The 13,029-nt window shown below is 39.4% G+C and overlaps 1 protein-coding gene and 1 long non-coding RNA gene across 5 annotated transcripts; one reads left to right on the forward strand and one right to left on the reverse strand.

Annotated features, from left to right (window-relative positions):
• Positions 1-2,478: 2,478 nt before the first annotated feature.
• Positions 2,479-12,818, forward strand: LOC125531492. 4 transcript variants are annotated; one of them, XR_007293276.1, is made up of 12 exons: positions 2,479-2,791; positions 2,863-3,222; positions 3,404-3,497; positions 3,584-3,620; positions 3,800-3,910; positions 4,582-4,658; positions 9,195-9,284; positions 9,457-9,758; positions 10,305-11,693; positions 11,830-12,019; positions 12,095-12,194; positions 12,608-12,818. It is a non-coding gene; the product is annotated as an uncharacterized LOC125531492 (long non-coding RNA). The 4 variants fall into 4 exon arrangements; XR_007293273.1 differs by having other exon boundaries at positions 12,104-12,194; XR_007293275.1 differs by having other exon boundaries at positions 11,835-12,019; positions 12,104-12,194.
• LOC125531491 (MDIS1-interacting receptor like kinase 2-like) lies at positions 5,050-9,062 on the reverse strand. Its single transcript, XM_048695884.1, has 2 exons — positions 6,041-9,062; positions 5,050-5,952 (listed from the first exon to the last, which is right to left on the reverse strand). Exons 1-2 carry the CDS (start codon positions 9,045-9,047, stop codon positions 5,594-5,596), a joined length of 3,366 nt encoding a protein of 1,121 aa, XP_048551841.1. The 5' UTR covers positions 9,048-9,062; the 3' UTR covers positions 5,050-5,593.
• Positions 12,819-13,029: the final 211 nt, after the last annotated feature.

Here is a 13,029-nt window from a genome sequence, read left to right on the forward strand (position 1 = left end):
TTCGTGTTTTCAAAGAGTTCACTCTTTAAAAATATTCAAATTTCTTAAAGAATTTATCATTTATAAAAATATTCAGAGTTTTGAATTCGCAAACATTAAAACATTAAAAAATTTGGAGAAAAAGAAAACAACCCACACACTAGCTCGCGCTGGCTCGCTGGTGCCACAGCGCTAGCGCTCGCTGACCTATTTAGGGGTGACCAGCGAGGGACTCGTACGCTAGCGCTCGCTAAAAGCGATGGATAGCAGCGCCAGAGCTATATTTTTCAAATGCTCTACTTTTTTATATACACATGAATATTTTTTAAATGCATGATGAAAATTTTATAAAATATGTCTTTGAACATGTTTTTCAACACATGTTAACCATCTTTCAAGTACGTGTTTAATATTATATAATACATGTGAAACATTTACAGGATACACCTTGATAATTTTGTAAATGCATGATGAATATTTTTTAAATACACACTGAATGTTTTTTATCAATACGCGTTGTGCATTTTTCATATACATGTGAACATTTTTTTGGATACATGTTGAGCATGGACAAAGTTGTTTTTCAATTTTTCATTAACATAATTTTTTTAACGTGTGAACATTTCTAAATGTCACAACATTTTATTGAGTGGTGTGATTTGTTTAAATCTTATGAAAATAAATTGCACTGCATGAGAATTTTTTAAACTCGCGAATATTTTTCTGAATGGTAAGAATATTTTTGAAAACTGCGAGGGTATAATTTTTTACATTCCCCGAAACATTTTTATATTACACGTTGAACATTCTTTAAAAACTACTGGTAAACCATGGAACTTATTGGAATGTATGGATTTTTTCAATATATCTTCATATCTGTAGTATATTTTAGTGCATTTTTGAAATATAAGCATAAATGAAAAAAAACGCCTCCCACCCATTTTTTAAAATATGTCTTTGAACATGTTAACCATTTTTCAAGTATTAATATTGTTAATACATGTGAAACATTTTTGAGACACACATTCGTAATTTATAAATACGCGATGAATACTTTTTAAATGTACATTGAATATTTTTTTGAATACTCGCTGTACATTTTCCATATGCACGCGAACGCATTTTTTGATACATGTTGAGCATGGGCAAACTTGTTGTTCTTCAAATTTTCATGAACATAATTTTGTTAAAGGTGTGAACACTTTAAAATGTCACAAACATTTTATTGAGTGGCGTGATTTGTTTAAATCTTATGAAAATAAATTGCACTGCATGAGAATTTTTTTAACTCGCGAAGATTTTCCTGAATTGTATGAATATTTTTAAAACTGCGAGGGTATAATTTTTTACATTCCCCGAAACATTTTTATATTACACATTGAACATTCTTTAAAAACTACTGGTAAACCATGGAGCTTATTTTGGAATGGATGGATTTTATCTATATATCTACATACCTATAGTATATTTTAATGCATTTTTGAAATATAAGCATAAATGAAAAAAACGCCTCACACCCATTTTTTAAAATACGTCTTTGAACATGTTAACCATTTTTCAAGTATTAATATTGTTAATACATGTGAAACATTTTTGAGACACACATTCGTAATTTATAAATACATGATGAATATTTTTTAAATGTACATTGAATATTTTTTTTGAATACTCGCTGTACATTTTCCATATGCACGCGAACACATTTTTTCATACATGTTGAGATGGGCAAACTTGTTGTTCTTCAAATTTTCCTGAACATAATTTTGTTAAAGGTGTGAACATTTTAAAATGTCACAAACATTTTATTGAGTGGTGTGATTTGTTTAAATCTTATGAAAATAAATTGCACTGCATGAGAATTTTTTTAACTCGCGAAGATTGTTCTGAATTGTATGAATATTTTTTAAAACCATGAGGATATAATTTTTTACATTCCCTGAAACATTTTTATATTACACGTTGAACATAATTTAAAAACTACTGGTAAACCATGGCACTTATTTTGGAGTGGATGACTTTTTTCTATATATCTACATATCTATAGTATATTTTAGTGCATTTTTGGAATATAAGCACAAGTGAAAAAAAAACGCCTCACGCCCATTTTTTTTAAAAATTACATCTTTGAACATGTTAACCATTTTTGAAGTAATAATATTTTTTAATACATGTGAAACATTTTTGAGACACACATTCGTAATTTATAAATACATGATGAATACTTTTTAAATGTACATTGAATATCTTTTTGAATACTCGCTGTACATTTTTCATATGCATGCGAACACATTTTTTGATACATGTTGAGCATGGGCAAACTTGTTGTTTTTCAAATTTTCATGAACATAATTTTGTTAAAGGTGTGAACATTTTAAAATGTCACAAACATTTTATTGAATGCCGTGATTTGTTTCAAATCATATGAAAACAAATTGTACTGCATGAGAATTTTTTAAACCCGCGAACATTTTTTTGAGTTGTACGAACATTTTAAAAAACCATGAGAACAGAATCTTTTACATTCCCTGCAACATTTTTATATTGCACGTTGAACATTCTTTAAAAACTACTGGACATCCAGGCCATCGGTGCGGAGAGTACCTGCCAAGTTGTGCCGTCTCGAAGCCGCGACGGCCGACCGCGAGCTCCGTCCCCGCCGGCGAGCGATTGCGGCGTCCGCTCGTCGTCAACGCCACCGACCACGTCCGCTCCTCTACGTCGAGTTCGCCAACACCCTCGACCCCCAGTTCTCGTTTCCGCCGCCATAAAGTCACGGATGAAGCAACTTCTGGTGATTGATGCCACGGATGAAGTAAACTCTTCTTCTTCTTCTTCTTGTTGCTGTCTTTCTGCATATTTTGGTAGCTTGAGCATCGATTTCAGGGACATGAACAGAATTCGGAGGAGGGAGGCCACCAGGGCCATAAAGATCAGCAGCTCCCGCACACCACATGTTCGATGAAACGCCCACGACGCGCCGCAGCAACGTCTTCTTCTCCTCTCTCGCCGGCAAGTCACCATCTAAAATGGTTATCCGAGAAGGGAGAAGGCATAGCCGAATCCCGAATCTAGCTGGGATTCGTTCATACACATTTCGAATTTTTTTTTTCTCCTCTTTACAATAGCTCATTTTTGTATGTTTGAAAATTTTCTTGTAGGTAAAGGTTGTAATCTTGTCTGCTTAGGTTGCTTGTACAAACTAGGATGTACTGGCTTGGAAGACTCACAAGTTCTTAATAACATGTATAGTACATCACAGAAGCCAAATGCTATTATTGTTCCATATTCTTAACTTGGAAGGCTCCAGGCCTTAGTTAAACATGGAGCTGATTATCCTGTAGCATTTAATCATTCATTTCTGTGGCACAAGCCAATGCTAGTATGCTGCTCTAATCTGTATACTCCAAATGTGCGTTCCCTACAGGTATTATGGACAATGTGACATGCTGCAGAACCAAACTTATAATCTCAACCAAGTTGGTTTCGCATCAGAGGGAATTATCGATGCTCAACAGACTGTATGTTGCCTTGGTTTCCTATCTAGTTCATGATAGATTCTGATTCTATCTCCCAAACTTATGTGGAAGTGCCTTCCATTTAACAGATCACTGCCATGAAGGCTGCCAATAAAGAGCCGAAAGGTATGATGAAGACTGTCAGGATCGAAGATATAGATATATGCATCATCCTGTTGTTTACCAGATTCTTCATGTTTTCAAGATCTTCAACTTAAATACATTTTCATTTGATTGTTTATTATTCCTGTCTAATTTTTTGTCTGAATTACATCTGAATCCATGGCTGCTTTTCAAATCTGTAGAGAATGCAAGACGAGATGGTGGATCTTATGGATGTGAGCAATGAGATACAAGAAACTCTTGGTAGAAGCTTCAAGGTCGCAGATGACATTGATGAGGAGGACTTATGGGGGGTATGGCTCTTATTTGCTAGTCGGTTATTCTTAGATAATTCAAATGCCACATATGGTCACCTTAAAGATACTGAGGTGACTAGTTCCCTTACAGTGGTTGCCAGCTCAGAACCAATCCTCTATCGAAATTTCATAGTTGAATTTGAACCAGCAAACTCTCCAGTTTATACCAGTCTTAGGTATCATCTGAAAAATTTCGTTGGCATTTTTGTAAAACTTCAGTGGGGTTTCCCGCATGTATGTGTTAATTTACAGGCAAGCCACTTCTCTGTTTTTCTGTTCTCATTTTCTGTATTGCAAAATGCAGAGCTTGATGCTTTGGAAGCCGATATGGACTTTTATTCGAATTTAGTCCCATTGTACCTCCAACTAGACAACGAGACAGATCTTGATTCTGAGCTTAACTTACCTGCTGCACCCAGTGGTCACATTCTAGCAAATTGGCAGCAGGTATGTCAATTGCGAGACTGACTAGTTTCTGTCCACACTGTTTATGGTGCTGATATCCCTAGGGAAATTGATGGCTCATGTCATTTCCCATGCAATCATTGTGTTTGAAGCTTTAAATGGGTTTCTTTTATCCTAGAAGGCTGTATCTTTGTTCCATGTTAATCTCGCTAACCAACCAATGCTTGAAATTAAGTGTAGTAGTTATTTTTTTTCATCCTAAGGGCAAGGACTACATATTCCAGGATACAATGCTCCAACGTAAGGACAAGAACATCATACTCCTGTCCTACAACCCTCTGTAAGTTCTTTTACATACTATTGTGATAATTTTCTATTTTTATGCACCTAGCTCTGTGTTTATACATTCATTTGTTCCCGTCTACGCATCAACCACTTGATCTTAGTGATTGTTCCTGCTTGGTCCAAGCCTCCAAGGTGTTTTACAGTAAAGCGTGATCGCTTATATTGCGTCAGTTTTGGATCCTGATTTTTTTCATCCTCAGGTTCATGGGAACAATAGTAGATAAATATAGAATCTTAGTACTCCATTTCAATTACCCTTGCAGATAAATAAGCATAGAGACCGCATATATTTTACAAGCAACCGGCCAAAATAATTATATTTATCAATTGATAGAAATTACAAGTAAAAAAATAATGAAATACGAAGAACATGCATGGGACAGTAATTTCTTGTAGAAAACCCTTGTTGGGAAAAACCAAGGGCACACAACGATTATATTTCACTGTATCGGGAGAGTGTCTACAAACACGTAGACTTACAATGAGTCATGAACTCATCCTGACATATATATTGTTGGAGCAGAAATGGGAGGGAGAAGAATCAGTGAACACTTGCGATGAGTAAAATGTTGCAGCTTTCCTGCTTTGTTCTCCTCTTTATTTAAACAACTCATTAGCTTAGAAAGATCCTAATCTTGCGCCATGACCAAGCTTCACGGACATGCCATCCCACGTCTCTTGACCATGCCTCAAGTTATAAGCCACCACAGCCGGTACTCGTGCCATCCCACGGGGCGATCATAACAGCATGGAGCTACTGATCCGGTCATGTCGTGAACAGGCCCACGCTGCATGGACTGGTTTTTATTTTTGCTAGAAATAAAACCTAGGAGATGACATGACATGATTACAAACTTAACCATATATACATGGCATATTAGGTTTCTGCTACGATAGACCATGGCGTCTCACTAGAATTTGGATCATATATCAACAGACACCCCTTACTTGTTGTAATGTAAGTGTGCTGAAAGGCACGGGACTTGAACTAGCAGAGGGTAGTTGGATGAGCGTTTGATATGCGTCCCACATGGTTGGCCTTGCTTGTGGAGAAGATTCCATGCAACAAAAGGCCAGCTTGATGAGCAGAGCTAAACTCTTCTGTTCTGCTGTTGTTGGTGTTGTCGGCCGTTGGTCCAGAATATCTTTCACCAGTATAGCTTGTTCCCCATTTGGCAAACTACAGTCTAATAGATCCCTTGGATGCTTCCCCATCACTAGCTCTAGCACAACCACGCCAAAGCTATAAACATCACATTTCTCTGTCACAACAGATGTGTACGACAATTCTGCACAAGATTAAAACATTAGAGTTAGGAATACATGGATAGAGATAAATGATTCCATTTTGAGCAGTAATGTTATACTAGTACATACCAGGAGCTATGTAGCCATATGTTCCTGCTAGTGCACTCCAATTTGATGAATCGGGCTTAAGAATCCTTGCTGTGCCGAAATCCGAGACAAAAGCCTTGAAGGTTGTATCAAGTAAGATGTTGTTGCTTGTTATATCTCGATGGATTATAGGGGGACTGCATTCGTGGTGCAAATAAGATATGGCTTGAGCCACATCAGTTGCAAGAGGAATTCTCTTCTGCCAATCTAATTCCCTTGATTGCTCCTCATTTTCCAATGTCCCATGGAGGCTTCCCTGCTCAATATAGTCATAGACAAGAAATTTATACGCTGGATGGGAGCAGAATCCATACATTTTGACAATGCTTCGTTGTCGGATCTGTGATAATATTTCCATTTCTCTACGAAATCTTCTTTCATCATCCAACTCTTCCCCGGTCTGATGAAGCTTCTTCACAGCAACTAGCTGCCCGTCTTGAAGTTGTGACTTGTATACTTTGCCGTATCCTCCTATTCCAATGATGTACTTATCATCGAAGTCTTCTGTTGCCCTTACAATATCGTCAAATGCTAATCTTCCATCAAAATTCCAAACAGAGAATAGGTCCCTTCCTTCAGCAGTAGCACTTTCTTGTGGTTTTCTTTTGTTACTGCTAAGCATTATTATGACAACAATTGTAGCAACAATGATGAAACCGAGCACAAGAACAACTGGCAAAAGCAAACGAGGTGTCTTCCGTTTATGTTGACCAGATGCTAGAGTTGAATAGCAAGGTGGAAGACCAGAGAGGTTACCACACAGACCTCTATTGGGAAGAAACCAACTTGTCGAAGCATTCTGGAGTAGCCGTGCTGTTGGGACCGGTCCTTCCAATTTGTTGTAGGACACATCAAGTGTTGAAAGGCTTGCCATGCTTGCAAAGGAGGGCGGAATGCTGCCACTGAACTGATTATGTGATAAATTCAGCAATTCTAGCATCTCCAACTTCCCAAGTTGCTGCGGCAATGCACCACTGAGGTTATTGTTGCTCGCGTCGAACATAATCTGCAGGCCTTCTAAATTTCCAATCGCACCAGGCAAACTCCCACTGAATTTGTTGTTGTTGATCTTCAGGGACTGTAGTTTCACGCAGGCCCCTGGTTCCTCAGGTATTAATCCACTCAGTTTGTTCCCAGCTATATCTAGGTATCCTATGCTCCTTAGCTTCTCTATCTGTGTAGGTATGGTTCCAGATAATTGGTTTGATGACAAGTTCAGGATATATAGGTTTGCTAAAGTGAAGATTTCTGGTGGAGTCTCACCGCTGAGATGATTAGAATCAAGTGTTAGTTCTACTAGGTTGGACAATTTAGAAAGGACTGGAGGTATGGAGCCTGTGATCGTTAGTTGGGTACATTCACCAAGACTGGGCGAGATTTGCCCGGAGAGTCTATTCGATGTTAAGCTCATCATTCTGAGTTGTGGATACACACCAAAATGTTGTGATATATCTCCAGTTAGTTGGTTCGACTCAAGGCGAAGTCGAACTAAACTCGTACATGCCTTTAAACTTCTAGGAATGGGGCCACTGAACATATTAGAAACTGCAGCGAAATGTTGAAGTCTGCCACCTGAACAAATATTTGCGGGTAAATGTCCTGAAAGTGAGTTGTTAGACAGCCCAAGATCAACAAGGCCGATGAGATCTCCAAATTCTTGAGGAAGAAAACCTGATAGTTTGTTACTGTAGATTTGCAGTCGTATGAGGCTTTGCAACTTCCCGAAAGTTTTCGGTATTGATCCCGAAATTTGGTTCTCGGACAAGCCTAAATATTTGAGATTCATCAAATTGCCAATTTCCTGGGGGATGGAACCGGTTATATGGTTGTCGGTCAATTCTAAAGTCTGGAGATTCAACAAGATGCACAATTCCAAAGGTATTGGACCTGTGATTTGATTTCTATAGAGAAACATATCATTTAGCATAGTGAGGTTCCCTAGTTCTGGGGGTATCAAACCTGTTATTTGATTCCTATCGAGACCCAGTTGGTTTAGCATAGCGAGGTTGCCTAGTTCTGGGGGTATTGAACCTGTGATTTGATTATCAAAGAGAAAAAGTTGGTTCATCTTCGTAAGATTGGCTATGGAGATTGGAATTGAACCTGAAAAATCATTTGAATTAAGCTGAAGACTTTCCAAATGGACTAGGTTGCCTACTTCTTGGGGTATAGGTCCTGAAAGTTGATTACCAAACAGGTACAAACCATTTAGTTGGGTCAGATTTCTAATTGTTTTCGGTATCAAACCGCTTAAGCTGCTGTTGCTTAGCTGTAGACTTTGTAGGTTGACAAGCCTTCCCATCTCCTCAGGAATGGGGCCTGATACCATGGTTTGGTGAATGAAAATATCAGTTAGCAGTGTTAGGTTACCCAGAGACGCAGGGATATGTCCCGTGATCCTGTTAAATGCGAGGGCAAGTTTCCTAAGACTTTGCAGGTCACCAATCTCATCAGGAATTTTTCCAGTGAGCTGGTTTTCCTGAAGGTTAAGTACTGAAAGTGCTGACAGGGAGCTGATACTAGCTGGCAGGGCACCATTGAGACTGTTATTACTAAGGTCGATATATGCGAGGAATGGAAGAGCTGAGAAGTTAAGCTCACCAAGCTGGCCATGGATGCCAGCATCTGGCAGGGAGACGTTGGTCACCACCCAGGGCATGTGTCGGCCATGGCGAACAACCGCGCACATGATACCCGTCCAGTTGCATGGGCTGGTGTTTTCCTGCCAAGAGCTCATCCGCAGCGGTGGGCTTGCGAGTGTAGCCTTCCAGTGGAGGAGGGCCATGTGCTGAGACCTCAGTGAGATCCCTCCATGGCGCGCCCCATGTGCTTCTTCCAAGAGAAGAAGGCACGACATGAGCAGTAGGCAGAGGTACAACGATGGCGTTGAGGAAGATGGCATTTTGCTGCCTAGTGTTTGCGTGTTGTGTATTGGTTGGAGGATGTGATTCCGTGGAAACCGTTGATGAGTATTTAAGGAATGTCTCATCCATTGTCATGAGGTCCTCAGTCAGTCAACACACAGCAGTTGAGTGGAAGCTGCTGCTGGATGATATTCTTCAGTATCTGTCACCATCTCTGACCCATTTTTCTTTCCTTTGGCAGCTTTGTTGGACTGACAGTTTGTCTTTTTCAGCGTGATCATCTCTATTTTATTTCCTCATGCCTGTGGAATGATGACACAGTAATTACTCCCAGAAAGCAAATTGAAAGCAGGGATAGAAGGGTACCCACCACAACTTATGCACTTAATGCACTTTTGAATTAACATTCTGGTAGAGTTTTTATCTGATGGTATCTCCTCTGATTGGTTTGATAGTATTTCTTGTTTGTTTGACCATAACTGCTTGAATATTTCTTAAGCTATTCTCTAAAATGTTTCCCTTTTTGCTTTTCAGCTGGTACGGAACAAAATATTTAGCTCAAGTGGATGGTTAACCATGGGAAAATTCCATTCTGGAATTCTATCGATGGTGAATATAAACATTTATGTGCTGAATTTTGGTTCATATGAATCCTGGACCCCAAGTATTGTGTCCTGTGTCCGAGTGAATACGAGACAGTGGCTGCAACTTGTTGAATTCAAGTGGCTGGCTGAAGAAAAGTTCAACTTGTGGGATACAAGTGGGGGAATACAATTAAGCAAAGATTTGGAGCACACTGACCGAAGAAAAGTTCCAAGCTCAAGTGGATTGATTTGGTAATATTCTACTTCTTCAAAGTTGATGATTGCCCAGCACTTTGTAAATACAAGTAATCAAAAAGTGTGCAAATTAGACTGGTTGCATCTTAAACATAGCCTCTAAGGCACACTCGTACTACCTTTGCTATTTTGTACGCTTTCTGCATCATGTCTGCAAGATGGATAAAGCTCTATATGGCTTTAATCAGTCACCCGTGCTTGATATTCTCGCCTAAGATCCTGGTTCCAAGAACCTGATTTTCTTCCCTATTTTTGTTTTGGAATATAATAGCGAGTGATAGAGGGAGCTGCTCCCAATACGGTTGTACGTCCTGTCTTTAGCATGTCTGGTTCCACTAGCTGAGGTGAATTTTAATGATTTTTTGGGTCGAATTGGTATCTACTTTTCTTATAAAGAATTTTTTCTTATGAGCACACGACGAATTTCCAATGTTTGCTTGCCTGCGTAATCGTCGACCAAACTTCTACTGTAAGTCTATAACAAAAGTCTCTGATTATTCAGACTATTATGTTAGCTGATAAATTCATTGTACAAATCATCAGGGATTGGCCACAACAACAATTGTCAGCCTTCGAGACACATCTTCCTGCTCACCTGCTGCCAGACGATATACTGAAGCCTGTGTGGATAGATTGTTGTGCTCAGTATACTGACGCCTGTGTAGATAGATCGTTGTGCCCAGCTGATATTTCTTATGTGCAGCAGTGCCGGATCTGATCATCAGAGTTCGTGAGATGCTGCACACAGCATCACGACCGTCATGGGTGAATCCTATGGTGTGCCCAAATAATTATGGTGGACAATCAAGCCAAAAGAGAATATTTGGTGAAGCCGACCACGATTTTTTTTAGAGAAAAAGGACGCACCGCCCGCTTTCATTCATTATATTAACGAAACATGAAGTGGTCGGATGCTAAGCACATGGACATGTATCAGAAGTAATAAGGTTCAGGTTTCCAACAGAAATTTTAAAACGCGCCACATGATGCTAGTAACACAAGCAGGCAGATCACCTCAGGATGTATCTTTGCATGCTTCCAGTTGAATGATCTACATCACATCTCCACCACTGACAGGATTTTTTTCCCTTCTATAAAGCCAGAACCAATCCAAGTTCCCTCTGTGCCTCCATGTGGCTTCTAACCATGTGACACATGTGGTAAGCAATCCAAATAATTGGAAAAGAAACTCTCTGTCTTCTATGTGAATACACATTGAACATTTTCTAAATACATGTGTAATATTTTCCAGATACACATTAAGATTGTTTTTAAAGACACCATGAATATTTTTTTTGAATACACGTTGTACATTTTCCATATACATGTGAACATTTTTCTGATACATGTTGAACATTTTTTCAAACTGTCATGAACATAATTTTTTAAACATGTGAACATTTTCAATTGTAACAAATTTTATTTTGAATGATGTGATTTTTTTCAAAACCTACGCGAATAAATTAAAATGCACTGCCATTTTTTAAAGGCCTGAAAAATTTTATGCAATGTACAAACATTTTTTTAAATCGTGAAAACAAAAATTTGACATTCCCCAAACATTTTTTTAGTACATGGTATATATTTTTGTAAACTACAGTATTAAATAATATTTTTATATTTTTATTCATATCTATATTTTAGTGCATTTTTGGAACATAAAAATAAATAAATAAAAGGCCTCACACTGGAAAAAAGGAAAACAAAAAAAATAGGAAAACGGAAAAGGCCTGTAATGGACCGGCCCACTACTTGGCTCTCCTCCTTGAGGCAAGCGGTTCCTGCTTCTCCGTCCTCCGGCCTGCGGGCCACCGATGCCAAGATGCGCCGGCCTCGAGCTTCTTCACCGCCGGCGAGCGACTGCGGTGTCCGCTCGACCACGTCCGCTATTCTACATCGAGGTCGCCAACTCCCTCGACCCCCAGTGCTCAGGTCAGTAGGTGCTGCTCTCTTGTTCTACCAAATCCTACAACCTCCAGTGATTGATGCAACGAATGAAGAAAAAAAAAATCTTCTTTTTTGTTGCTGGCTTGCTGCTGATTTTGGTAGTTTGAGCATCGATTTCAAGGATAGGAAGAGGATTCGGAGGAGAGGGGGGACCGGGGCCATAAAGATCGGCTCGCGCGCTCCACCTGTTCGACAAAATGCCCACAACGTGCCGCAGCGACGTCTTCTTCTCCTATCTCCGCGGTCGCTCACCGGTCCATGCTGCATTCACGAACGTTGGCAAGTGACCATCTAAAAGGTTGCCCCACAAGGTATAGCTGAATCCTGAATCTAGTTGACGTTCTTTCATACACATTTGATTTTTTTCCCTGCTAAAATGCATCAAGCTTTCAAAGCCGATAGGGACTTTGAATCGAGGAGACAGATCCTTATTCCGAGCTTAACTTACCTGCTGCACCAAGTGGTCATGTCCCGGCAAGGCAGCAGGTATGTCAGTTACCTGACTAGTTTCTGTGACATTTCCCGTGCAATCACAGTGCATGAAGTTGTAAAAGGGTTTCTTTATCTCGTCACATGATCTAAATGACAGGCTACATACGTGCGATCATTATGAAAGTATGTCCTAACTCGTAAATTGGGTATTTTGGTCTTAATTTCATGTCCCTATATCGTTGGTGTGAACAATTGAGCTTACCCTAGCTTGATATTACTAGCAAAAGAAACACACGCGAGGACATGCAAACCACTTTAATGCCAAACATGTGCTATATGATTCATTTGATCCTGAGCTTTTGGTACCACAGCACATACTTTGCTTCATTTCAGTTTCAGTGAACATCTATGCTTGTGTCTCAACCAGTACACTAATTTGCCGTGCTTGCTTTCCTCTGCTTGTGCAGGAGGATGAACTAGGAGTCTAGGACTGCCTGTAGTGCCACACACGTCAATTCGTATCTGAAACTAACAAAACCAGCTATGGTATATGTTTGATCTTGATGTACATGGTTGGCGTTTTGTTTCTGCGTGGACAAATTCATTGTATCTTTCCCCATATACCACTGCAAGTCGTTGAACAATGGTAAATGGAGCTATTCTCCATACGATTGTACATCTTGTTCTTAGTATGTCTCTGATTGCACTCTTCATGTCTAGATTGCACTAGCTTAGCTCTCACCGTTGACTGTCACCTGGGGCCTTTCATCTCATCTCATCTCATCCTTTGTTTAGCTTGTATTAGGCATGAAGAAAAAGAAGGTTGTATCTTTGTTCCATGTCAATTTCGCCAACTAATGCGTGAATTTAAGTGTAGTAGTAAATTATT

This window comes from Triticum urartu, unplaced genomic scaffold, assembly GCF_003073215.2.
Source record: "Triticum urartu cultivar G1812 unplaced genomic scaffold, Tu2.1 TuUngrouped_contig_7249, whole genome shotgun sequence".
Lineage (NCBI taxonomy): Eukaryota > Viridiplantae > Streptophyta > Magnoliopsida > Poales > Poaceae > Triticum > Triticum urartu.

What these genes read in the sequence shown, in the direction of transcription:
- LOC125531491 (XM_048695884.1), bottom strand. Translation starts at nt 9,047, where the DNA reads ATGAGACATTCCTTAAATACTCATCAACGGTTTCCACGGAATCACATC. An exon ending in ATATGGCTACATAGCTCCTG is followed by an intron (nt 5,953 to 6,040) that starts GTATGTACTAGT and finishes AATCTTGTGCAG; the next exon opens with AATTGTCGTACACATCTGTT.